This window comes from Furipterus horrens, unplaced genomic scaffold (genome assembly GCF_987537825.1).
Source record: "Furipterus horrens unplaced genomic scaffold, mFurHor1.1.pri manual_scaffold_5, whole genome shotgun sequence".
In the NCBI taxonomy this organism is placed as follows: Eukaryota; Metazoa; Chordata; class Mammalia; order Chiroptera; family Furipteridae; genus Furipterus; species Furipterus horrens.
In genome coordinates this window covers 189,615,270-189,642,086 of record NW_028327175.1, presented here as the reverse complement: position 1 = coordinate 189,642,086, position 26,817 = coordinate 189,615,270, and the positions used below count along the sequence as shown (strand labels likewise).

Sequence of the window (26,817 nt, the reverse complement as noted above, 5' to 3'; positions counted from 1 at the left end):
ACCTTTCCTCCACTTTCCCGTAGCTTCTCAAACATTTACTCACTAGGAAGTTCCTAGTCAGTGAAATTATCTCAGTTATTTGCAAAAGCCCAGAACACAACAGGGAAGTTTGATGTTCACACCCTGACAGGAAATAGCCACCTTTTAGTTGCTCTTATTTCTGAGATGGTCTGTACAAGGGGTGCTAGATCTCCAGGAATGGTCTCTTTAGGAACCTAGGAGAAAGATCTGGAAAGAAACTAGCTGCCACCACTGAGTGTGGAGTACTCGGGTAGTTAGGAAGCCACCAGAGTGCTAGGATTTTAGGGCAAGAAGCTGGTAAGATCAGAGGCCTCTGCCTCCTGACATTTCCTCATATCATAGGAAAGGAAACAGAGGCTTAGTTACAGTCTTCTTCCCTCAGGAAGTTTTTTTAAGAAGACACCGTGAGATGCAGGACAGTGTGTGAGGGCAAGAGTGACAGCTGCCTCTCCCTTGTCTTTCCCTCTAGGACATTCATTACTGGCTCAGCTCACTCTTCCAGTACCTTTCCCTGCTTCTTACCTCCTGGAGAAGTTCGAACCCACTCATTCTAAACCTTCCCTTTTTCTCTAAACATGGTCAGGCCACTGATTTACAAATTGAAGGGATGCAAGGGGGAAGCAGGAGGGCAGGACAGGCAGCTAGAAAAGTGAAAACCCCAGCACCCTGGATACAGCCAATCTTACTTGACCTTGAATGCTGAACAGCTGGCCCCGTCTCTGGTTTATGGTCCGGGCTGGTCAGCATGGAGGAAACCATAAATCAGGCAGAAAGAACCCTCCCTCTGTAATAGTCTCTTCAGGAAACAGGGATGGTATAGCTAACAATGAAAGCACACACACACCCCCCTCCACAGACACAGGGCACCAACCTCTGCACCTCTGCTGGACGTGTTTCTGTTCTAAAGCATTGTTCGGTGAAACAACATCCCCTCTCACCTCAGACACCATGCTACTGGAAACTTATAGGCATAAGAATCTCTTAGGAGGAGGGAGAACTGTGAAAAAAGTGGAGAACACCATGCTCTCTCCAGCAGCCACAGTCCCTATAACTTTCACCGAATTGGTTTTGACTTCGGGCATTCCCACTCTAGCCAATGAAGCACTTGGCACAGAGTGAATGGGCCTGTTACTATGGCAATGGTTTCCAGGTGATCCTCATTATCTGGACCACAGCATCTCTCTCTCTCTCTCTGAGGGTGATGGTAAAATGGAAGGGGCTGAAATCCTCAGAGAATAGTTAGAGCCCACAGAGGTGAGCCACAGGCCTTGAAGTCTGAGGGCCCAGCCCAGGGAGGGACGCTCCTGACCTGAGAATTCAGACAGCATGAGTTTAACCCCTATGCTTTCACTCCACCAATGCAAGTCAGTTACCATTTGTCTGTAACAAAAATTTTCACTTTTCTTTCTTAGTGCAGACATTAAGACAAAAAAATATAAAAATTAAGACAAGCAAAGAGAAGAAAAATGTGCATAATTCCCACGATCCAGAGAGTACCACTTTAAGAGGTTAGGTATATGTAATCTTTGCTATGTAAATTTGTGCCCTTAAAAAAAAAATGACAATAAAAACAGAATACTATACATGTTGTTTTAGAGTGTGCATCCTCAGTTAATACATTGTGACTATCCTTCTAAGGCTATAAATGCACTCGCTTTTAATGACTGCCTAGTCCTCAGTCATATAGATGAACTATATGTTTTTTATCCAGGTCCCTGCTGTTAAACATAAAAGTTGTGTTTAATTTTTGACTCCTAAGGCAAAAAAAAAAAAAAGACAGTGTAGTAAAATCTTATCATATGATCTTATTTCTTTAGAATAAGTCTCCCAAATTGGAATTCCTGAGTCAAAGACACATATATTCTTAAGGCTTTTGGATGCATATTGAGAAAACAGCTATCAACATCTACCAGCAGTGTCTGTCTGCTTGTTAAACTCTCACCAATGCTGAACTTCATCAGTGTTTTCCCTTGGTTTTGATCATGCCTACATGAAAGTACTTAGGCATACTTATGCTTATCATGATTAATATTACTTTGCACATATAAAGGGCCCAATCTGAGGATCCAAGGAGGCCTCAAAGATTTCTCAGAGAAAGGAAATCTGTCAACACAAAGAATCTAAAATTATCCAGAGTGGGAGTACAAATTTTAAGATGTTTGTGTATGGGAGAGGGAGAAGGCACACAGGATGTATAATAAAATATTGTTCTCAGAATCCTAGTTTTGAGATCATGACTTAGGCAATGACACACCCATTTGGGGGAGTGTTCCTTTACTGAATTCCTTCCAAATGTGAGACTCTGTGCCAGGTAATTACATAATTTCACAATATTTTTACAACATGCTTCTGAGAGGAGCATTGTTACACTAATTCTGAAGTTGAGAAAAATTAAGGCATAGGTCTGAACTTCTGAATGACTTGTCCAAGGCCACATATATCTGGCAAGCTTCTGAGCCAAGAAAAATCCATGGAATTCTGCCTATGAGTAGATCGAGGATATCTTTAGACTCAGATGACTTTGCAGATTGATGCCAAGCTGTCTTAGTAGGAGAGATAGAAAATCTGAATCTCGGTGAAGAAGAAGTTATGGTGAATTTGGTTTGGAGAAAAGCGACTCTTCCAATGTACGGAGTCAGAAATGGCCCCATGAGGCACGCATGCCCCTGGCTGGCTGTGTGCCCGACTCTGCAGACTCATGAATAAACACCTCGCTTTGCTGCTCAAAAAAAAAAAAAGAAAAGAAAAGAAAGAAGAAAATGGCCCCCTGTGATGGGCCGGGAAGAAGGCTCTGTAATCCCAGTCTTGGGCTTGTTGCTGAAGGAAGATAAGTAGAGCATAGGTATCAGCCCTTTTTCTCCTCTCACTTCAGATCATCTCAGAGCTTCTCAAACATTAGTGTCCTTAGGGATATATGAGAGTCTGTTAATTGCAGATTCCCAGAGTAAACCTAAGACTGCTTCAGAGGGTCTGGAATGCGGCCTTGGAATTGGTCCTTTTAACAATCAGGAGAGACCAATGCAGGTGGTCCTGAGACCAAGCTTTGAGAGTTAGTGCTCTTTCATTAGAAGCCTCTCCCCAGCGTCCTGGGCCAGGGCGAAGGACGTAGGCTATGCTAGTTGTGAGTAAACGCTCTCACAGCCACTAACTCACTTATTCTAGAAAAATTATAAGATTAATTCAGCAGGTGATAATTATTATGAAGTCAACATCATCAATCATTATCATCATCGCAGAGATGTGTTTCTCTTTGTGCAGACATTTGTGCTGAGTGCTGGATTTGTATAATCTTGTTTAATCCTTACCGTGTTACCCAGGGGAAGATCCTATTAGAGTTTAATCCCCATTTTATCTAGCAGGAGATGAAGGCTTAGAGAGAGGAAATAACGTGTCTTAGGTGGAGTCAGAATTCCAGCCCAGGCGATGTGCCTACACTCGAGAGGTTCCATGATTCTTATTTAACTGGCGGAGAGGAATCCTGGGGCTGGGGGTGAGTGGGGTTATGTGCTTTGCCCAGGATCATAAAGTTTGTCAGTCGTGTCCCTGGATTAATTGCCAGGGCCTTGCTGACTCCCTGCCCTAGGCAGTTTCTACAAGACTGCTGCTTCTAGATGTGTTAGGGCAGATCCTGAAAAGCAAAGCTTCCAGCTAATTAATGGCGCAGAATAGAAACCAAGCTGCAGTCCTCAGGGAACCCTACGCTATCATTTAAGCTCCTGGCATGAGTGGTCAGGAGGCTGAGCCTCTCCGAGTGTTGCAGTGTGACAGATGTTACACACTATCCATGGCTTCCGGGACAGGTGCTGAGGCCCCACCTCAGTCTGGGCTCTGTTTGGGGGTTGAAGGCCACGATGCCCACCCAATACTAGTTCTAACACTCTTTGCCAGTGTGCTGGTGGCTTGGCTAGAGGCCGCTAAACTCACTGTGGGCTTCCAGGCTCCCTGGAACATCTCCCATCCATTCAGTGTGCAAAGGCTGGGTGCGGGCCTCCAGGTCGCCATGGACGTGATCAACTCAGAGCCTACGGACCTCGGAAACTTCAGCTGGGAGTTCACTTACACCAACTCAACTTGCAGTGCCAAGGAGTCTCTTGCCATTTTCACCAAGCAGGTCCAGAGAGAACAGATTTCTGCCCTGTTTGGACCAGCATGCCCGGAAGCAGCAGAGGTATACAACCTTCTACCAACTCTGGCTGAGTTTCTGTTGGAGGGGATGGTCTTAGAGATGACACAAATTTGAATAATTCCTTGACAAGGATGGCATTATTCAAATAATCATTGTGTGGGTCTTGGGTACCATTTCTTTGGGATGTGATTAGGCAATGTAATTAGAACAGTTAATATTTAAAGAAAGCCTTTCAAATCAATAAACTGTTGATGTTAAAAAACAAACTTGTTGATCATTAGACTCATTATTAATTCTAATGTCGTCAGCTACATGGGTCGGGAACATTGAGAAGAAAATTAATGCTTGCTTTTCAATAGAAGAATATCATTTGTGTAGGTTTCCCTTTGGTGTATGATAAATGCTTTTCAGTGCACTGAAAAGCATCAGAATGGATGCATTCAAAACTATTTTAAGCAGTGGAAAAAAACGCCTCGATAGGTGTATTGCATCAAATGGAAAGTACTTTGAAGGTGACTGAAGTTTAAACATGTAAGAATAAATACACAATTTTTTTAAATTCTGTTTGGCTCAGTGGATTGAGCGTCGGCCTGCGAGCTAAGTGTCGCTGGTTCGATCTTCCAGTCAGGGCACATCAGAGAAGGAAAACTCTGATTCCAAAAAACCTCCGCTGCCTTGCGGCATACCTCTTCAGGGGAAAGGCTAAGGGAGTAAACCCCGACAGAAAATCTGGAGCCGGAGTCCCTAAGGCGGTTCGACGTTGTAGTCAACACCAGCAACTCCTGCGGCGCACCTGAAGCCAAGCTGTATTGACTCCGTCTTTCCCTTGGACCCTTCAGCTGCGAAGAGAGGGGGGGTCTGCTGCATGGGCAACAGCAGACCCTCCATATCACCCTGCCCAGGCTCTGTAGCTTCAGCTTCACTGGAGAGGACACTCCAGCGTCATCGCAAGATGTCGATTCAACACGGGAGGAGACAGATACCGTGTCACTCCCGAGTCGGACTGCACAACCATTCTCGGCGGTGCAGATAGACTCTTAAGAAGCTACACCGCTCCAGGTGCCTGCCCCTCTCGGCGCCTCAAACGGCAGTCATCAAGGACTTTGTATCCAAGGCCCCAAAATCTGTTGCCCAAGATGATGAACGCCGACATGGATGCAGTTGATGCTGAAAATCAGGTGGAACTGGAGGAAAAAACACGACTTATTAATCAAGTGTTGGAACTCCAACACACACTTGAAGATCTCTCTGCAAGAGTAGGTGCAGTTAAGGAAGAAAATCTGAAGCTAAAATCAGAAAACCAAGTTCTTGGACAATATATAGAAAACCTCATGTCAGCTTCTAGTGTTTTTCAAACAACTGACACAAAAAGCAAAAGAAAGTAAGGGGTTGCTATCCCTTCTGTCTCACGGAATTGCTGCTGATCTTTTTTTCTTTAAAACTTGGATAGATTCCAGAAGTTATAGTACTTTTGTTTGTGGCTTCATTGAATATTTATGAAGATAATGTCACATCTAGGCAAAATTAAGAGCATAACAGAGGACTTCCATGAGTTTATGTATTACCTTAGTTTATGAAAGCGTGAAAATGTAGAGACTTTATAATTAGAAATGCATATATTTATGAAACTTGATAATGTTTTATCAAATTTGCTTTGCTTTGTAGGTTTAGCACCATCTTTTATTATAAGCAGAGTAGGAGATACAAGAAAATAACCACCATGTTGTGAAAAAGTGACCAAAATCATGTACTGAACGCACAGCTTTCTGTACCCTGTTAGCCGTCGTGTGCCTGTTCTCCGTTTGCTTCTTCCCATTTCCCTTCCCCTGGAGGAGAAAACTGGTTTCACGTTTGTAAGAGTCATTTTAGTAATCGTTTGTGAAACTGAACCAAAAGTTAGGGCTCGTCGCTTGTTACACAGCCAGGCGCCCACAGCGCAGCGCGTCAGTTGATGACAGACTGGGGACATGACGGGTGGTACCGCGTGCGGCCCGGGTATGTGCAGCGGGCGGTCCTGTGTGGCTTTGTGTACATGCACTCTGTGATGTTTGCACGACAATTTCCTAACGGTGCTGTTCTCCGGAGGTGACCCGTCATTTAGCAGTGCATGCCTGTACTTAGTACTGGGAGTCAGACACCATCGTTGGTTTCTCTTTTATCAATTGAAAACAGAGGCTATAAAAATGAAGTTATTTTTTTCCTTGAAGCTGAATTGTCAAATTGGGAAAATTGTTGAAAACTTCCTTTTACACAAAGTTACCTTGGTATCTGAAAAGATGAGCTCTGGTCGTGCATATGTTTGAAATGGAATATTACGTGGAAAAATATAAACAGGATGGAAAAAGCGCTTGGTAAATAGTAGTGACCAACTCCAGATGTTTTTACTCCAGATTTGTGTTTTCTCTGGCACAGATTGGATATTTGGGGGAACATATACGAGAGTGGATTAAGGGTGACTAACCTTATGTAAACCACATGTAGAGCATTTGGTCTCAAACTATATAATATCCGGCGGATGAATTTTTGTGAAATCCTTTGAGTATATTAGTATCAGAACCATGAATAAAGTGGGAGAGTTTTACATGGATACTAATTGACAATGCTCTCAGTATTTTATCTCACTACTTCTCCCAGAGTTTTCTGTAAGCTCAACGACTTGGTTTGCAGAGTTAGTCATTCTTTAACAATTTTTAAAAATTAATTTGTAGATTTCCATTTGCTAAGGAGATTAATATCAGAAGTAATGTTAAAATGTTAAATATTCAATAGGAAAAGAGATTCATTAACATAGCTTATAGTTATTAGGTTTGGGCTACTTTTAATCATGGAATAATCTTATGTTTGTATTGATGTACCACTTGATGAATGACTTCAGCTGTATGAATATATAATCATACTGCAAAACATTTTGCATCCCTTTTGTGACCTAATTTACAAATGTTAAAAATTGTGTTGCAACTTTGCTTTGCTGTTTAATAAAAAGCTGTTTCAGAAAAAAAAAAAAAAAAAAAAGAAGCTACACCATCGTCTCTCGAGACGGACGGCTGCCGATGATGATAAATGATTCGATGATGCTAAAAGTAAGTAGGAAAGAAGGAAGTAAGATAGATTGTAATAAGCTAGGGCAAGAATGTGAGAGAAACCAATGACTTTTATCTGTTTAGTTAATGGAATTAGCCTTGTGGAAGTCCTTGGGTATCTCGTGTTTAAGTGTTGCTGCAAGGCCTAAATGGAAAGGATCCCCACAGTTCTCACTCACTGCACAGCTATCAATAGTGGGGGCTGTAGAACTAAGTTCACATTTGAATTTGAATCTTGTTCTCTCTTGGAATCCCTCATTTGACACCCGTTCTTCAAAGTCAAGCTCAAATGCCATAGAGCCTTTCTTCACCTCTCCATCATCACCTCTAAATCTCTAGTTCCCAAATCTTAAGTAATTTCTTACTTTTCTAAACTCCTATAAAATTATTGTCTATAAATAGTGAAGGGTATATTTAACTCTATAGCTACTTTCTTATATCTTAGCTCCTGTAATAAATTATAAACTCCTTTAAGAGCAACATCTCCAAAGTTCCTTATAAATCATAGGTTCATAACAAAAAAAAAAAAAAAAAAAAAAAAAAAAGAATGAAAAATGAATAAGGAACAAATTAAGAAAGAAACACCGAGAGAGTGAATAGTAGATATGAGTCTGCTCTGAATCCATACTGCCTTTATTCCAATCCTGCTCTGCTATTTGCTAGCTTTGTAACCTATATCTCTGTTGTAACTTACATCTTTGTGCCCCCCATGGGGTAATGATAATGCCTATCTCATAGAAATGTTTTAAAAACTGAGATGATATATGTTAGCTCCTAGCAAAGTGCTTGGCACACGGTAAGCTTTCAATAAATGCTCACAAATGTTATTCTTGTCCTGAGGTATTGCACCCCCGTGTTGGACATAAGACATTATCATCAATATTCCAAAAGACAGGCTCCAGCATGACCCACTAAATCACTGAATTCATGCAGATACCTTACAATGGAGTTTGAGTGTAACATAAACTCAATTACGAAAAGATATTCTTTTGGTTACTTCCAAGGTTATTGGTTTGCTGGCCTCAGAGTGGAATATCCCCATGTTTGACTTTGTTGGACAAACAGCAAAACTGGAGAATGACTTCTTGTATGACACCTATGTGAAACTTGTGCCACCCGTGGGTGAAATTGGTGATGTGCTCCAGAAAAGTCTCCAGTACCTGGGCTGGAAACACATCGGGATGCTTGGGGGTCACTCTGGGACTTCCTCCTGGGATAGAGTGGATGAGTTGTGGAGGGTTGTAGAGAAGGAACTCAAATCCCATTTCACCATCGCTATGTGGGTCAGATACACCAACAACGATCCAGCCCTCTTGCAAGAGAATCTTCAGAACATGTCAGCAACTGCCAGGGGTAAGTACAAAAGAGTCTTCTGTTGCTTATGTTTGGAGAGACAAATATGAGAAGCAGATGGAAATCTGAGGCTTGGAGGATGCAAAAATTAATTATATATAAAAACAATTTTTCTTTTTGGTTGACATCACCACCACCAACAACAAATATTTTTAATCTTAAATGAAATTCCATATGCTACAGCACTGTGATTCGCTTGAATAAGTTCTGAAAGCATCTTCCAGGTGTGCTGGGTCCTGGGCTTGGGCTGTCGTTCAGAGCATGGGCTCTTGAGACAGCCTGGATGTGAAACCAGCCCCTAATACTTGCTAGTTGTGCACTCCTGGGTGAATACATTGACCTCTCTGTGACTCAGATGACTTACCTGGAAAATGAAGATAACCATCTGCCTACCTCACAGAAATGTGAGCATTGTATAAGGTCATGCCTGGAAAGTCTTCAGCATTCTGTCTGGACCTAGTAATTGGTCAACATATGATAGCAATTATTTTTATTGTGATGCATATAAGGCTCTATTTTTTAGCCTGAATTAGTAACTGAGTCATTCCCGTTCTTCAATAAACTAAACCTTTCTGGCCTTGGCACTTTGGGACTTGATGATCCTTGGCCTGGAGTGCCACCTGTAACCCCCATTGCACCCCATAACTCACTGGTGTAGTGACTGTCTGACCGTCCATTCTGGGAGGGCAGGGGCCTTCTGTCCTGCTCTTCGCAGTATCCTGTCCTTAGTTAGCACAGTGCTTGGCACATGGATGGAGCTCATCTAAATAGATTATAATTTACCTCATTTAAAGAATGTCATTATTTCACTTGTGTGTGATCAAAATGCATGCTGACGGATTTGAATGGAAGAAAAGTACCATGGCCCACTTCTTCCCTTCTCCCCACCCCAACTCAAAAAGTCTGAGTGCTCCTGATTCTAGGTCCCCCTTCAAGTCCTCCTAAATGTGTGGCTGATGATTAGCAAGCCAGCTCTGTTGTTCTGAGCAATGAAACAGAGAGACTAGAGCACAGAGGTGGTGTTAACCTTTTTCTGACGTGGATTTGGGGAGAGAGCTGTGGGGAGGACTTGCGTTCTGTAGGGCGACTCTGCCAGTTGGTGTGCTGCTGGTGGTACTCTCTGGGAATAGTTTCAGCATTCCCTTTTCCTAAAACATGCTCAGGGAAAGGAAAAGTTCATGCCTCATTTGGAGCCGTTTCAGGCTAGAATTTATAAAGCACATGCACATGTACATGTGATCATGTGTGCTTGCCTACTTTTTTTTTTTCTCTTATAGTTATCATCTTAATCTGCAGCTCAGAGGATGCAAAAATTATTCTGCTGACTGCGGAGGACCTGGGACTCCACACAGGAGGATTTGTTTTCATTGTTCTGCAGCAGTTGCAGGTGGGTGTCGATGACCCCCCTAATGGCTCCTGCAATAAGAGCTAAGGAGCATGGAGCAGTTGCTAAGTGCCAGATGCATTGGCTCACCGAAGACTCATCACAACCCAAAGAGGCAGGCACTCTTGTGTTCTCTTCTTAAGGCTGGGAAACTGGGACTGAGCCGGAAGAACTTAAGAGTTCTTTTGCCCAATGAGTGAGATGTTGAATCAGGCCTTGAACCAAGATGCTGACTTTCGGTAGTCTGTCCACAAACACCAGCTGAGGAGAAACTGTCACTCTTATCATGTAGCTGACACCTCCCCAAAGGACACTCAGATGTGAGTGGCACTTCCTCCCTGTGTCCCTGTTGGAGTCCTAACAAAGGCCTAGAGAGACTAACATATCATATTGGTCTGATGAGGCCGTTCTTGGGTAATTTGGTTCCTTTGGTCATGATCAATCTGATCAGAATGATAAAATGTAGCATGTGTCTACTGTGAGGAGTGAGTTCCACATTTTACCTGCATTGCTGCTCTTAGGATTCCCAAGAGCCTTGTGAGGTAGATCTTATCAGCATTCCAACTTATAGATAGAAAATTGAGGCTTAGATAAGTAAGGGCCTAGCTGGTCTTCCAAACCAGGTCTTTTGGACTCTGGGACAGAGCCCTTTGTCCCAACAGCTCTGGCTTATGGAGTATTTACTGGGTGCTGGGAGCCCTTGATATGCTAAAACACATGTTAGATCATACCGCCCTGTGTGAGACACTTTGGTTTTCTCTGTCTTATAGATGAGGAAACCAAGGCTCTGAGAGAGAAAGTAACTTGCTCAAGCCCACATGACTAGTAGGAGGGAGAGCTGGTATTCAAATTCCAGGGTGGGGGGCTTCCTTGGGAGCTTTTCCTCCTGTTAAATTTGTTTGAATAGCTTGAGAGGAATAGGTTTTAATTCTACTTTAAATAGTTGATAAAATTCACCTGTGAAGTTATCTGGTCCAGCATTTTTGTTAGTTGCAAGATTTTTTTTTATTACTGATTCAATTTCATTGGTAAAAATGAGTCTGTTTAGATTTTCTGTTTCCTCCTGATTCAGTCTTGGAAGATTATATATTTCTAGGAATTTATCCATTTCTTCCAGTTTGTTTAATTTGTTTGCATATAATTTTCATCTTATTTTATTATAAACCTTTGTGTTTCTGTGGTGTCAGTTGCCACTTCCCTTTCATTACTGATTTTATTTATTTGGGTCTTCCTTTTTATTTAGTTATTTTTAATTAATTTATTTTTTAACAAGGTTACTTTTATTTTATTTTTATTTTATTTATCTGTTTTTAGAGAGAAGGGAAAGGAGAAAGAGAGGGAGAGAAACATCAATGTGCAGTTGCCTCTCACACAACCCCAACCTGGGACCTGGCATGCAACCTAGTCATGTGCCCTGACTGGGAATCAAACCAGCGACACTTGGTTCACAGGCCAACACTCAATCCACTGAGCCACAGCAGCCAGGGCTTTGGGTCTCTTATTTTTTCTTGATAGGTCTGGTTAAAGGTTTACTAATCCTGTTTATCTTTTCAAAAAGGCATGCATTTGAATTCATGATGTTTTTTAAAAGATAGCATAAATCCATCCTATAAAATGTCCCCAATATAGGCTTAAGTGGAAAAAACATAAGCTACAGAACAGTATTATAGCATGATATTATTTATGTAAAATGTGCACACACACACACACACACACACACACACACCTCTGTACATGCCTAGAATGAATGGATACCTCTCTGAGAAAACAGGAGCAAGCAATAGGAAACTCAGGGAAGATCCTATTATCTTTCACACACACACACTTGGGTATTACTTTCAAAATAGTAATAATATAGATAATAATGATAGTAACAAGTTAAGCCACAAGCAGAAAATATAGAATTGACAGTCCTAAGTTTTTCAAGTTTTTATGACACATTGTTAAAAGGTAAGCTGTGTATATCATGGCCGCTTGCCATCAACCTGATTTATTTGTGTACTTATGTATTTATGTATTTATTTATTTATGTCTTTATTGGCTTCCTTCCCACTTCTTTGATGCCAGCTAGAAAATGTGCACCTTGCAAGGCAGGCCTTCCAGAGTCATTGTGTTTTCGAGGACTAGGATGCAGTGATTCAAATTCGACCTTGACTGGATGCACTTCTGTTGCTCAGGGTATTTCCCACAGAATGATCACACTGATTTCATTATATTTCAGGACAGTTTCTGGAAGGAGGTATTAACAGATCAGAAGGGGATGCACTTTCCCACCATCTATGAGTCTGTGCTTCTCATCGCCCTCAGCTCCTATGAAGAAGGTCCTGGAGACCAAGGCTTCCAGCAAGAAATCTACCACAGGCTGAGGGGGCCACCCTTCCACAGCTCCATGTCCACAGAGGAGCAGGTCTGAGACAGGGTCTCATTGCACAGCTCCCTACCCACCCTTCTTGGAGGATATTTGTGTTTGGCTCTACTATTCTCCCTATTATTTCCCCTATTCTCACACACACACACACACACACACACACACACACACACACACACACCTCTGAGAATAAGCAGTTGTCTGATGCTGTCTTGTGAAGTCTGTACCCCAGGCCAACAGAGGAGGACTAGGGTTACTAGGTGAGAGGCCAGGTGGCTTTTAGAGTCAGGTACCTGGGCTCCCATCCTAGTTCTGCCACTTACTACCTGTGGGATCTCTAGGTGAGTTGCTTAACTTCCCTACACTTCCATCTCTTCACCTGAAAAATGGGACTGATAATGACATCTGCCTCCAGCCTGTGGTTTTGATCTAAGAACACAGCACACAGAAAGAATAGAACAGACACCAGTGGTACTCAGACCATCCTTTCCCAGCAGGATACCAGGACTGAGAACCATAATGGAGCAGTCAGAAATGTGGAGCTAGAACAGGTCAAGGCAAGCAGATGGTCTGAAACAAGGAGAAGACAGACGAGAGGATCGTACAGCAGTAGTCCCAGTGTGTGTGGGCTGATGAGACAAATGTCTGATACCCACAAAGAAATTTGTTATAAAGAGACCGTGGGCCAGAGATGAGGCTATTTCCAGTGACAGGCCACTGATGAGAGGGTTCTATTAGAACAAAGCAGCCAAATGTGGACCCCAACACACAGTGAAAGATGATTAGTCAATAAATATTTGGGGAGTCACCTACTAAGTGTCTGTACCAGGTCCTATGGGGAGAATAGTTCCTAGCACTTAGTGAACACTTGTATGTTTGATGGCTAAATGAACAGATGAGAACATGTATTGAAGACCTACTGTGTGCCAGGTAGCACAATAGGTAGTATACCTACCCTGCCTCATATAACTGTCCTTACTACTAACCAGGACAGTGGCTTTATCCCCATTTTATAAGTCAGGGAGCTGAGATTCAGACAGGTTCAGGAACTTTGCCCAAGTCTCACAGCCAGTAAGTAGAAAAGCTGTCCTGGCTCCAAAATCTACCCCCTTTCAATGAAACCATATTCTTGCCCACCTGTGGCCTAGAGAGCTATTTCTGACCAGGAGGATCATGTGATCTAATTGGGAAAACAGGCCTAGAGAGGAGATGTGAAGACTGTGACATCCAGGTTTAATAGCCCAGGCCCAGCACAGAGAGGGCCCTCCCTCACTGTGGAAGGGATGGAGAACGTGTTACAGCATTGAGGATGGAGAGAAATCCCTTCTAACTGAGGCCATGGGCCTTTTTAAATCCTGCATTTGCTTCCCTCCTTGAAGGTGAGCCCGTACTCTGCCTACCTTCATGACTCGGTCCTGCTCTATGCTCAGACGGTGAAGTTCATGATAAAGGCTGGAAGAGATTTCCGGGATGGGTGGCAGCTGGTCAGCACTCTGAAAGGTTTTAATCAGACCACGTTGCAGGGTAAGTGACCTGATTGCTGGTTTCAGAACTCAAGCCTGCCACTCCAGTCAACGAGGCTCTGAGATGTTGAGCCTCTGGCTTAAGGCCTCTCTTAGGGCCTGCTCCACACTGAATTATAGAATTCCTCTTTCTCATGGAGGTTCCGGTCTTCTGGAAGGGGTGGTTGAAGTTTAATCTCCCAGTTGCCACAGTCCACTCTTCTGGCTCTGTCCAAAAGGCTGCCCGGACCAGGTGAGGTGGCATCTTATCCCCTTCCGTAGCTCCTTTCAAACTGGTCCATCAAGAATACAGCTCAAGAGGGTGGGACCTGCCTTCTGGGTCACTTGCATGATCCTTCCCTCCTTGATGGGACACTGGAGCCTCATTCATGACTCTCAACTGCTACAGATGAGGACAGTCCCGTTTGACTTTCCCTGCCAGGGTGAGGATAAGCTTGGCTGTGAATTGCTCTGAAATTACCCTGGGAGTTGACCAACTGCCATTATCTTTCTGTTCTCCAGTTTTCTCATTTGTAAGACAGAGATAATGCCTCCTGCCACATGTAATAATAATAGCCAGCATTTACTGAGTGTTTACCTTATAGCAAGCTGGGTGACAAGAGCTTCTGCATGCTATCCCACTTAATCCTCACACAACCCACGAGGTAGTGGTACTGTCACTGTCTTATTATAGTACAAAGGTGAGTAAACCCAAGGTAGAAAGGTTATGTACTTATCCAAGGTCAGAAATGTACTACATGGTGCAGCAGGAATTCAGAACAGGGCCTGCTTTCTCCAGGGCTCATGTTGTTCACTGTTGCATAACACTAAGGAGTAATTAAAATATATCAAGGGCTCTGGCCAAGATGGAGGCCTAGACAGACACTCTGTGTCTCCTTCCACAACTAAGAAGGAATACAACTACTTCAAAACTAGAGACAACCAGAAGTTCCAGGAAATCAAGCTGCATGGAAGTCCAACAAATAAAGATATAAAGAAGAAATACTCATCCAGACAGGTAGGAGGGGCGGAGCCAAGGCGAAGAGGATGTGGTGTGGTGGCAGCAGCAGTGGCGGCAGTGGCAGGCTGGCGGAAAGTGCAGTCACACATTTTAAAAAATTGGAACAGACACCTGGAAGCTCTCCCAGCTCCTGACCAGACCGTGCAGCTCAGGGTCCCAGTGCCAGGGAAAATCAAGCCTCATTGCTTCTGACTGTGCAAACCAGTGGGGGTTGGGACAAAGGAAGAAACTGCAGGTCTCTCAGCAGAGTCCGCTTGTTTAAAGGGCCCCCACAGTCCTAGAATGTCCGCAGACCCTCCCACTCTGGGAATGACGGCCAGGGCACCAGTCCCATATGGAAGTGGGAGAAGTACCTGGAAAATGGGCGACTGTTGAGCAGGTGGCACTGTTTTCTCTTGGACACCTCCCCTACACACAGTGCCACAATGTGGTGAAACAGGTAGCCCTCTACTGACAAATACCTAAGGCTACACCCCTTACAACGTAACCGGAGCAACAGTTCTACCTAAGACGCAGAGGCAAACAAACACAGGAGCCTGTCAAGATGAGGAGATAGAGAAGTATGGCCCAAAGAAGGAACAGATCAAGGTTCCTGTGGGAGAACTAAGCAACGAGAAGATAGCCAACCTAACAGATGTAGAGTTCAAAATACTGGTGATAAAGATGCTCATAGGCTTGACAGATATGCTTAAGTATGGCAAATGCATAAAGGAAGAAGTGAAGGCTATGCTAAATAAAACTAAGGAAAATCCACACAAAACCAATGTTGAAGGGAAGGAAACCAGGGTTCAAATCAATGACTTGGAACATAAGGAAGAAAAAAAACAGTCAATCAGTACAGCATGAGGAAACAAGAATTGAAAAAAATGAGGAGAGGCTTAGGAACCTCTGGGACAACTTTAAGCATGCCAACATGTGAATCGTAGGGGTGCCAGAAGGAAAAAAGGAAGAGCAAGAAATTGAAAACTTACGTGAGAAAATAATGAAGAAAAACTCCCCAAATTTGGAGAAGGAAATAGACATACAAGTCCAGGAAGCACAGAGAGTCCCAAACAAGCTAGACCCAAAGAGGACAACACCAAGACACATCATAATTAAAACGCCAAAGTTTCAAGATAAAGAGAGAATCTTAAAAGCAGCAAGAGAAAAGTAGAGAGTTACCTACAAAGGGGTGCCTATAAGACTATCAGCTGATTTCTCAAAAGAAACTTTGCAGGCAAGAAAGGACAGGCAAAAAGTATTCAAGGTGATGAAAAGCAAGGACCTACAACCAAGATTACTCTATCCAGCAAAGCTATCATTTGGAATGCAAGGGCAGATAAAGTGCTTCCCAGACAAGGTAAAGCTAAAGGAGTTCATCATCACCAAGCCATTATTATATGAAATGTTAAAGGGATTTAGTTAAGAAAAAGAAGATAAAAGCTATGAACATGAAAATGGCAACAAACACAACTATCAACAACTGAATCTAAAAAATAAAAACAAAATCCAACTAAGCAAACCAGAATAGGGACAGAATCATAGGTACGGGGATCATTTGGAGGGTTATCAGCTGGGAGGGGGAGGGGGAGAAATGGGGAAATGGTGCAGGGATTAAGAAGCATAATTGGTTGATACAAAATGGACGGGGGGAAGTTAAGAATAACATAGGAAAGGGTGAAGCCAAAGAACTTATATGCACAACCCAAGGACATGAACTAAAGGGGGTGGGATTATGGGAGGGAAAGGGGGAACTGGGTAGAGGCGGGCAAAGGGGAAAAATTGGGACTACTGCAACAACATAATCAATAAAATACACGTAAAAATATATCAAGGGCTTAGCACATAGCATGTGCTCATTAAATGGTGGCTACTTACCTTTGGCTTATTATTCACTTAATAAATTACTACCTAAAGTTTTTCATGAAATTTAAAGAGGATGACCAAGGCCTGCTCTTTGGGATTTTCACAGACTCAGTTCACCTTTACCCTATCAACACCTTTTCCAAGTGGAAATTTTAATCTGCTTCCCTCCCTTCCTTTCTTCTGGACCCTGAAGCATTTGCTTAAAAAAACAAAAGAATGAAAAAAGGGAGGCGAGGGAAGTCTGTCTTCTTGCTCTCAGGTTAACCCCCTCTGCCAGATCATTTATTTCCTCTTTCTTGCCCTTTTAGAAATTCCTCATTAAGGGCATGTGTGCAGGGCAGCAAATCCCTTTAAGGGGCATCTCACTTTGGGGCTCTGGAGGTCTACCCACCCCTTCCAGACCGGCTTCTGCTCTCTTTTGGGCTGCAGGGCTGGCCCTTGACAGAAGCAGGGTATCTGTCTCTGTTTCTTTTTTAATAATTATTTGTCTGTTTATTTATTTTTAGAGAGAGGGGAAAGGAGAAAGAGAGGGAGAGAAACATCACTGTGTGGTTGCCTCTCATCCACGCCCCCAAATGGGGACCTGACGTGCAACCTAGTCATGTGCCCTGACTGGGAATCGAACCAGTGACACTTGGCTTGCAGGCCGACGCTCAATCCACTGAGCCACAGCAGCCAGGGCATGTCTCTGTTTCTTGTGTTCATTTCTGCCATGGTGTCCAGGACCACAGCCACAGCACTAGCCAATGCCAAAGGCCTACATACCAATCAGGATGCCACACGAGGAAACGGAGGCTCCATCTGCTCTTCACATAGTGATCAAACTACGCAGAGAGCAGCGCCCCTGGTTGTTGCTCTGGCTCTCGCCCCTTCCCTGTGCAAACTTGAGAGGGAGCTGGGCTCAACCTCCACATTAAATGTGCCAGCGTGTGGGTGCACAGCATGGCAGTGTCGGGTGGGGGGAACACAGCGCTTGGGGTCCCATAAGCTTGCCTCTTCCTGTCTCTGGACACTAGGGGTCTTGCCTCCAAGCCCTTCTTGGTAGGAGTGAGTGATGGCGCCTGCTCTTCAGGGTCCACTGGGACTAGGCTGTGACATCACTAGGACCCGCAGTGCTGGGCATGCAAAGGTACTTAATAGATGGTAAGTTTGTGTCCTGTCTCAGGGGAAATAAATCACAGCAAGTCCTGTGTCAGACCACAGGGTGTGGAAGAGCTGTACTTTGCATCCAGGATCTAGGATGTGTGTTTTGTGCATGGGGTTGACCACAACCTAAGTAAGAACAAAGAACACCCAGGGGCCAGGACCAAACACCGAGCCAATGCCAGAGCGCAAACCAAAGCCTGGAGGAAAAGGGAGAACAAAGCTTGCAAACATGTGCCCCAGGGCCAGGGGGTAGGGTGAGGAGGATTGTAGTACCTATAGGAGGCAGCTGTCCCCAGACCCAGCCAGCTGCCTCCATGTCATTTGGCTTCTTTTTGTCACATCTGATTGTTCTAAGAAAGCATACATCCTGGGTTTTAGTTGGAAACTGCTTTTATAAAGCTGGACGGGCCTTCCCAGCATAGGCCTAACAAAATACGTCTGCCTGCCCTAAGTGGCTCTTGGGGAGGGGGTTTTGCGGGTGTGAGTTCAAGTCACAAGTTCCTCTCTGTCTTCCTTACCATGTACAGTGTTCTCTCTTTCCAGGAATCACCGGCCCAGTGTTTGTTGACTCCCAGGGAGAAAGGTGGATGGATTACTCTGTCTATGCTCTACAGAAATCCAGAAACGGGTCACTCTTTCTTCCTGTTCTCCACTATGACAGCCAGCAGAAAGTAATCAGGTATTGGTGGGACATTTCTTTGAGTTTAGATCATGCTACAGGAAGAGATCTGGGAGGAGAGGGAGGGCTGGGGGTCTTGCTGGAAGACGAGGTTGGGATCCAGCTCCGAGAATTCCCCATACATTTTCTGGGGCTCTCCGAACTCGTAAGGATTGGCTTTGGACCTTCAAGGTGATCTTGCCCTTGATTGTGGGATTGTCTTGGCCGCTTTAGATTCCAGTTTAAAATGCAATGCCTACCAACTGCTTTTCCTCTGATGCTCCAGCAGGGAAAATCATACTCAGAGAGAAGCCCTAGCTTTTGGAAGGGGTAAGGGGTGGATGGTGGATGGGAGCAGGGGCGGAAATGTCACAGCACCCCCTGGAGGTTGGGAGCACAGTCAGGGAACCAGCCTCCTGCAGGCAGCCTGACCCCAAAACAGCCTTAAAAGACATCAGGACCTGGGTGCCATCCCCGGTTTCCAGTATTCAGGAAGCCCTGGAAAAGTCTTAATTTTTGTTCTCAGCTATAAATCAATGAAAAAACTAAAAGGAAACCTAAAACTTAATTCAATTTCTACCTGCCTCCACCCTCACCACCCCCAATCCAGATTCAATTAGACACTTTTCCTCTCTTACTCTTAACGGAATTTTAATGTATCAGATTGGGTTGGCCCAGGAACTAAAATAACCCTGGCAGAATAGGTCCTCAGGATTGTAGAAACAGACATTCTCCAAGCAGGAGGAGATGTTTTGGTCTGTGAAATGTCAAGGTGCTCTATAACAAGGTTTGTCTATATCAAACATGGGAGAAAGTCCCAGCAGCACTGGAGAATTGACACAGCATCGTTGAAATCAGAAGTGACATGGTTTAAATCAAAAGATTGAATCAGCTGTTCTACCCTGCCAAAAGATGCTGCTTTTCCACGCTTTAGATTGCCCAAAGGCTGGATTTGAGGAGTCTAGGTGAGGTGGGAAAATTGGATGGGTAGCAGCCATTTGAATTAAGAGACCAAGGCTTGCTTTTTGCAAATGACAGGTGTGTTTCATTTGTCCTTGCTATTCCTGAGGGAGAGACAAGTAGAATAAATCAAGTGGACACTGACCTTTAACTGTCTTTTTTGTTATTGTTGTTTTGTATTGCTTTGTTTTTTAAGACCCATAAGGAATTTCTCCACTATGACTTGGCCCCATGGCTCCCTTTCTGCAGACAGACATGGCTGTGGATTTTCCCATGAGCTCTGTGGAAGTGAGCTTGCTTTTCCAGGTCAGTGTGGGGACCTGGAGAAGATAGCGGGCAAGGATGCTCCATAGCAGGACTTTTCAATAGCAACAGCGCTATCGACAATTTGGGTGGGATAATCTTTGTTTGGGTGAGGGTGGGGGATTGTCCTGTGCATTCTAGGCTGCTTAACATCATCCCTGCCTCCACCCATTAGATTCCAGGGGTACCCTCTAGTTGTAACCACCCAAAATATCTCCAGATGTTCCCAATATCCCTTAGGGAGGCAACATCACCCACCTCCCCTATTAAGAACCTCTGCTCTAGGGAAACCCAGCTCAGGAACTTCATTTCTAAGGAGGTAGTTCCCAGCTCTGGAATTAGATGGATCATACCTGAGAAAAAACTCTAAGGAGAGCACATAGTAAATGTTTAATAAAATGTGGTGGTGGTTTTAGAAGTCACCATTATTATTTCTCTACAATGAAAGTTTCTATACAGAGGGGGAAGTGAGTACAGTTGCCAGGGGAGGTCAGAAAAGCAATCCTGGAAGACAAGGCTGAGAGGACTCAGTGTGTCCTAACTTGGTCCCTTGCCTGGTTGGCCTTTGAGTCCTCTGCTTGGTAGGACCAGGCTGGGTCAGGGATGTCTTCACTTCTGCTCTCAGGCAGGCCTGAGTCATGATATGTCTGTGTCCTCCAGGTGTGACTGCTGTGATTCTCATGATGGCCTTCCTGATTACCATCTTGGGAACTGTCATCATAGGCCTGATTTTAAGGATGCAGAAGGGAAAACTGTAGAGGCAAAGCAGAGACATTTGGTGGCAGATCAACTATGATGACATCACTGTTCTTCCCCAGAACAAGATAAGGCCACACCTGGCCCGGTCGTCCACTTTCCTTCTAATGTCTGGTGATTTGTGGAAAGGACCTCATCCAGAAGCTTATGAGAGCAGAGACTGACTCATTTATAAAGTGAGCACTTCACAGAGAGTCTCAAGCCCTGAGTTCCGGTCCTAGGCCTACCACTTCCTTGCTGAATATCTCTGGGGGTATCATGTCTGGGCCCCAGTTTCTGGGTACTTAAAATGACAAGATGGTCTCTAAAGTTCCACCCTGTGGGTGAAAGCTCAAATATTAAAGCTTTTTTGGAAAGCATCTAGTTATTTTCAAAACCACAGTAACTCCTTTAATCTACTGATGACTAAGACAATAAGGTTTCTTTGCTCAACACACACGTGTTTCATGTCTACTATGGCCAAACATAGCTCAAGGCATGGGGTGCACTGCCAACGAGAGGTGTCTGCACAGTGAGACAGGGGCCTTGCAGATGGAGGGATTCAATGTCTCAGCATTGTGAAGGCTTCAGAGGAGAGGTGCCATTTGGGAAGAGCAAGTTTGCTATTGGTGACCAGGATGCAAGTAACGCAGGGTGGGGTGCTCAGAGCTGGGAGGCATGGCATGCATTTATGCATTTAATAAGCATGGCATTATTTGATAAGCATATAATATTTACATACACTCGCTATATCGCGGTTCACTTATCGCGGCCTTACTGTATTGTGGGATTTTTAAAAATCTTATATTTAATTATTTATCGCAGATTTTTCACTATATCACGGGATTTTGTGGTACTGTATACGTATGTTGTTAAAGTTACGTAGGTTTAAGGGTGTAGAATAAATGTAAGGTTCCTACTTCACGGGGAGGTCTGGAATGTAATACCTGCGATAAGTGAGGGAATACTGTAATTTCAAAAAGTACTGCCATGCCTGTCTTTAATGCATATTTTAGCTTGAAATTTTCAAATGTCTTTTCTTTCTTTCCTTTTTGTTTTTGTTATTGATATCAAACACTGTCATCTTTGAAAGCCTATGTTGATTATTCACCTAACCAGAAATGTTGGTAAAAAATGTTCTTTAGACTAGAAAGATAGACTTGAAGTTCTATTCTTTAAGAAGAGCTCTCAGTTCTAGGAGAGACAGAGAGAGAGGGTCAATTTTACTTTCATGTCAATTTATTAAAAACCCAAAACTAAAGTAAGTTTCATTTCAAAGATCAGCAATTTTACAGCCTTGGCTGGGTAGCTCCATTGGTTGTGGGTCTGATCACCAGTCAGGGCACATGCAAGAATCAACCAATGGATGCATAAATAAGTGGGACAACAAAGCTATGTTTCTTTATTCCTTCCTCTCTCTCTCTCTCTTTTTCTCTCTCTCTAAAATCAATAAGAAAAAAAAAAGGTCAGCAATTTTACAATTTCAGCTAGAACTTTTTCAGTGGTACACCCTACTCAAAATATTAAAGAGAATAACAAGGTATGTCAAGCTACTGTTGAATCAGAATTTACGTATCAGAAGGAATGTGTGAATCTTAAATATATCAAAGCAAAAAAAAAAAAAAAGGGTGTTCTCTCTAGAATGTTGTTGCTTTTATAAAAAGTACTAAAATTAGACCAATGAATATGGTTTTGTTCTAACAGACATTTAGGTTAATTGTAAAGGTAAGGAATTTATTATGGGTCAAAATCAAATGTTCCTCTAATAATATGTATATTTTGTTCCTGTTATATTGGCTTTATATTCCAAATCATAGTTTGTAGAATTAGTTTCCTTTTATTGATATTCTTGCATATACTATTTATTCAATAAAAGAGTTATGATTTTTCAAAAAAGAAAAAAATGTGACTTGACAGGTACCAAGTCAGGGAGGCTCTGGAATGCTAAAACCAGGAGATTGGGGTTTATCAGTAAGTTATTTTCAAATGTCCTTGGGGATTCTGGGGCTCACTGGTCTGCTCATGGGGTGAATAATACATTAAGGGTAAAGGTGTGATGGACAGAATTCTGAGCCTTCCTCTTCCCTCTTCAACCAAAGCAGCTCTGATCTCCCTGGTTTCTACATTAGGGTTCCCACGAAGACTCTCCTTGAAAAACAAGATTCCTTTGCTTTAAAGATGTTCTCTAGGTGTTGGGGAGATGCTGGATGTATTAAACAGAGAGGTAACATAGTTAGCTATTTATTTAGGAATATAACTCCAGCATTGGGTCATACATCTAATTAAATGCCAGAACCAGAGCTAGTCTGACCCCAGAGCCTGCCCTCTTAGCCATGACACTGTCCATGGTGGTACACATGCAAGTGATGTGTGTAGAAATTAGGCGATCACACCTCCTGTCAGAGAGACAGCGTTTGAGTCCTGATTCTACCCTGGTAGTTTTCCTCATCTACAAAATACAGTGTCTTCATTATTTACTCATGCTCCTGAGTGCACCTGGATGGTGTACTGTTTTACAGCCATCCCAGAGAAGCACATCTGTGTTGAGAGGAAACAGCAGCAACACATCTAGTGTGATGACTTCTGGGGACTTCGGATCCTTTGCCAAGAGCCAGCAGGGAGAAGAGCTTTCCTATGCTCCAGTAGGGCTTTACCAGGTACTTGTAAATGCAAGCTGGCTGCGTGAAGTGTGTGTCTCTGTCCCATTCGGTGTATGTCCTTCCTGCCAGGCAGGACATTCTGAGTCGGGGGGCATTCTCCAAGTAAATGCCAGGTAGTCTTCTGACTCCAGACTCATGTTTCTCAACTTTAATGTGCCTATGAATTATCGGAGGCCCTTGTTAAAATGCACATTCTCATTCAGCAGGTCTGGGGTGGGGCCTGAGATTCTGCATTTTCCCTAATCAACTCCTAGGCCATTCCTATGCTGGCTTCTGTATTAGACTCATCTTTGTCAAATAGAACTTTCTATGATTATGGTAATATTCCAGATCTGCTTACTCCAATATGGTAGCCACTACTATCACGTGACTATTAAACATTAGTATGACTGGGGAACTGCATTTGAAATTGTATATAATTTTCATTTAATTGCTGACATGGAGCTAGTGGCTATCTAATTGGACAGTAGAATCCTAGAGCATGGATTGTTTCATTTTGGGCACTTTGGCACTGATGAATCAGTCATGGGTATTGATGCTTCTACTGTATAAATTGGTACCTGCTAAAACCTGCAACGTAATTCTTGCCTGCCCCCGCTCACCCTCCTTTCCATATGTTGACTGTGATGGCTGTCTCTACTTAGCACTCCTTCAGAAGGTCAGGTCCCCTGGAGGCAAATTTTGTAAAGGAAAAAAATCTATATTTATTCTTTGAAATGGAAGTCCCCGAGAATAAGGGCAGAAAGCCCCAAGCAAGGGATGATTTGTTTCTTGCTTTAAGTTAGGTTTAGCAAAGATTAGAGCCAACCCATTCTCTAGGCAACTGAACCTATTTTTCTAAATTTTTGCTTGAGTTTTCAGATGCCAAAAAAACCTCCTTGGACATTATCACCCATAAAACCCAGAGGACCTCCTTTCATACAAAACTATTGATATATCACAGTCCACCAGCCATCTATGGCATGTCATTATTGGTTAATCTTCCTGAAATATTTCCCCTCCTCTCCTTCAAATACCATCACTTAGTCCCCCACTTCTGTTTACTGTATAAAAATTCCCAAACCCTTCAACAAGGGGTTCAAGGATCTCTACTGCCTGGTCCCAGCCTACTTTCAGAACCTTTTTTTCCTTCTTGACTAACATTTTATACTTATCCAGTTGGTCTTGCTGATTATACCATGTATGTTTCACTGGAACCTTCTTATCCTTCAAGGTTCAGTATAAGGATCACCTCTTCCAAGGAGCCTTTCCTTCATCCCACAAGGATCCCCTGTTCCTTGGCGTTCCTATCACAGTCCTGAGTTCTTTGCAATTAATTCCACAGTAAAAGTGGAAGATCTTGGGTGGACATTTAATTCATAGTGAGATTTACCTTCTCTCATGTCCAGATTCTGTCCCTTCTCCCCAGATCATTCCAGGTTATGGTATATTTTTGTGGTGATTGGTTAAGTGACTCTCTAAAAGCAGACTCAACAGGTAATAACAATAAGATATTCTATTTACTGAAAACTTGATATGTGCCAGGCATTTAGTTAACAGTGTTAACATATTTTGAGATTTAATCGTCACAATAATACTATGAGATCAGTTTTATTTTTAATGTCCATTATACAGATGAGGATATGGAAGCCTGGAGAGGTTAAATCCCTTGCTCAAGGTTCCTCGGCAGCCGTCCGTCTCGAGAGACGATGGTGTAGCTTCTTAAGAGTCTATCTGCACCGCCGAGAATGGTTGTGCAGTCCGACTCGGGAGTGACACAGTATCTGTTTCCTCCCGTGTTGAATCGACATCTTGCGATGACACTGGAGTGTCCTCTCCAGTGAAGCTGAAGCTACAGAGCCTGGGCAGGGTGATATGGAGGGTCTGCTGTTGCCCATGCAGCAGACCCCCCCTCTCTTCGCAGCTGAAGGGTCCAAGGGAAAGACGGAGTCAATACAGCTTGGCTTCAGGTGCGCCGCAGGAGTTGCCGGTGTTGACTACAGCGTCAAACCGCCTTAGGGACTCCGGCTCCGGATTTTCTGTCGGGGTTTACTCCCTTAGCCTTTCCCCTGAAGAGGTATGCCACAAGGCAGCAGAGGTTTTTTGGAGTCAGAGTTTTCCTTCTCTGATGTGCCCTGACTGGAAGATCGAACCAGCGACACTTAGCTCGCAGGCCGACGCTCAATCCACTGAGCCAAACCAGCCAGGAATTTGCTCAAGGTTATGTAGGTAGTAAGTGGTAAGAATGGTCTTTGAACCAGGTGTCTGACTCCAGACTTACTCTTATGACCTCAGCTCAGTATTCCTCTGAATGATAATGGGATGTTCCAATTCTGGCCATACTACCTACACATGTGTAACTTTGGACAAGTTACCTAATCTCGGTGATCCCATCTGGGAATGGGCTAATCATTCCCACATTGCAGGACTATGATGCCTGTTAAATGGGATCTTATGTGTTGAGCAGCTAGCTCAGTACCTAGAAGTAGTACAGTGCCACCCTAGGGCTGATTTGGGGAGTGAGGAGCTTGACGATCCTTTTCATAGGCTGACTTCTTCCCTGTCTTCCTGCTCTCTTTCCTAGCTCTTTCCAAATAAAGCTTTTTCTGGATCACCCTAGGTTAAGAACGTTCCACTTTGTCTCTGGTTCTAGGGAAACCATGTGGCCATCTGCTATGTTGGTGACCAAGCAGAAGCCTGGATCAGGAAGCCATCTGTGCTGCAGGAAATCAGGCTGGTGAGGTCCCCCCACCCCCACCCCGGGAGGAGACAAAGTGGCGCTGTTCTCTGGCTCTAGTTGCCAGTTCCCCTGTTTCCACCTGGCGTAGGAGTAGCCCCGGTCCAAAGGAACATGGATGGAAATCAACTTCCCTTAACTTGGCTCATCATCTGCACCCCTCCAACAGCCCATACTTTAGAACTCAGACTTTGTGACTTGACTCAGGCACCGAAGGCCTAGGATACCTCCTAGCCTTGCTCATTTCCCTTAATTCTTCCTGGCCTTAATTCTGCATCTTTAGGCTTTGTATCTATGATGGCTGCTCACCTCCCTTGAACCTGGCCCTTAGAGGAAGTCAGGTTCATGGGATCTGGCTTCTTGCTCCAAATCTGTGATCTGCCATGGCCCACACACCAGTATTGACAGTCCTAAACACCAGGAAGCAGGACTGTGTCTATTTGCTGTGACGTGATTTTAGTTAATCCCCGTGGCTAAGGTTAGACTTTGATCATTCCTGTTGGTTATATGCCAGAGGCCGACTGTCTGGATTTGCCTCCCAGCTTTGCCACTAACAAGTGATATGATCTTCGACATGTTACTTTACCTTTTGGACATCAGTTTCCTGATCTGTAAAATGGGAGCAGTTAAAGTTCTTAATTCACAGGGTCTTTGGGAGAACTAACTGGAAATATGTAAAGCACATAGCGTAGTCCCTAGCACAGAAGACATAATATAATCACACACTATTGCTACTATTATTATTTTCAGGTGTATGAATTGAGGCATGAAAATATTGTTCTCTTCTTTGGTATTTGCACAGAACCACCCAACATCTGCATTATCACTCAGTATTGCAAAAAAGGAAGCCTTAAAGTAAGTAAAATAGCAAATCTTACCTTAGGTTTGATTAGCAGCAGCTAATGAAGAACCTTATCAATGCTTTTGCCCCTTCATCCA

At 43.6% G+C, this 26,817-nt stretch overlaps 1 protein-coding gene and 1 pseudogene across 1 annotated transcript in view; both read left to right on the top strand.

Annotated features, from left to right (window-relative positions):
* Nucleotides 1–4,006: 4,006 nt before the first annotated feature.
* The window catches only part of LOC150010644 (guanylate cyclase 2G-like), a 45,411-nt gene continuing 22,600 nt past the window's right edge, over nt 4,007–26,817 (top strand). Inside the window, 11 exon segments of the mRNA XM_090278585.1 lie at nt 4,007–4,189; nt 8,232–8,580; nt 9,858–9,967; nt 12,186–12,371; nt 13,712–13,856; nt 18,390–18,525; nt 19,661–19,770; nt 20,428–20,592; nt 23,023–23,159; nt 25,795–25,878; nt 26,629–26,733. Coding sequence (XP_090134711.1) covers nt 4,022–4,189; nt 8,232–8,580; nt 9,858–9,967; nt 12,186–12,371; nt 13,712–13,856; nt 18,390–18,525; nt 19,661–19,770; nt 20,428–20,592; nt 23,023–23,159; nt 25,795–25,878; nt 26,629–26,733 — 1,695 coding nt within the window. The 5' untranslated portion in view covers nt 4,007–4,021.
* Nucleotides 5,222–6,156, top strand: LOC150010645 (short coiled-coil protein pseudogene; annotated as a pseudogene).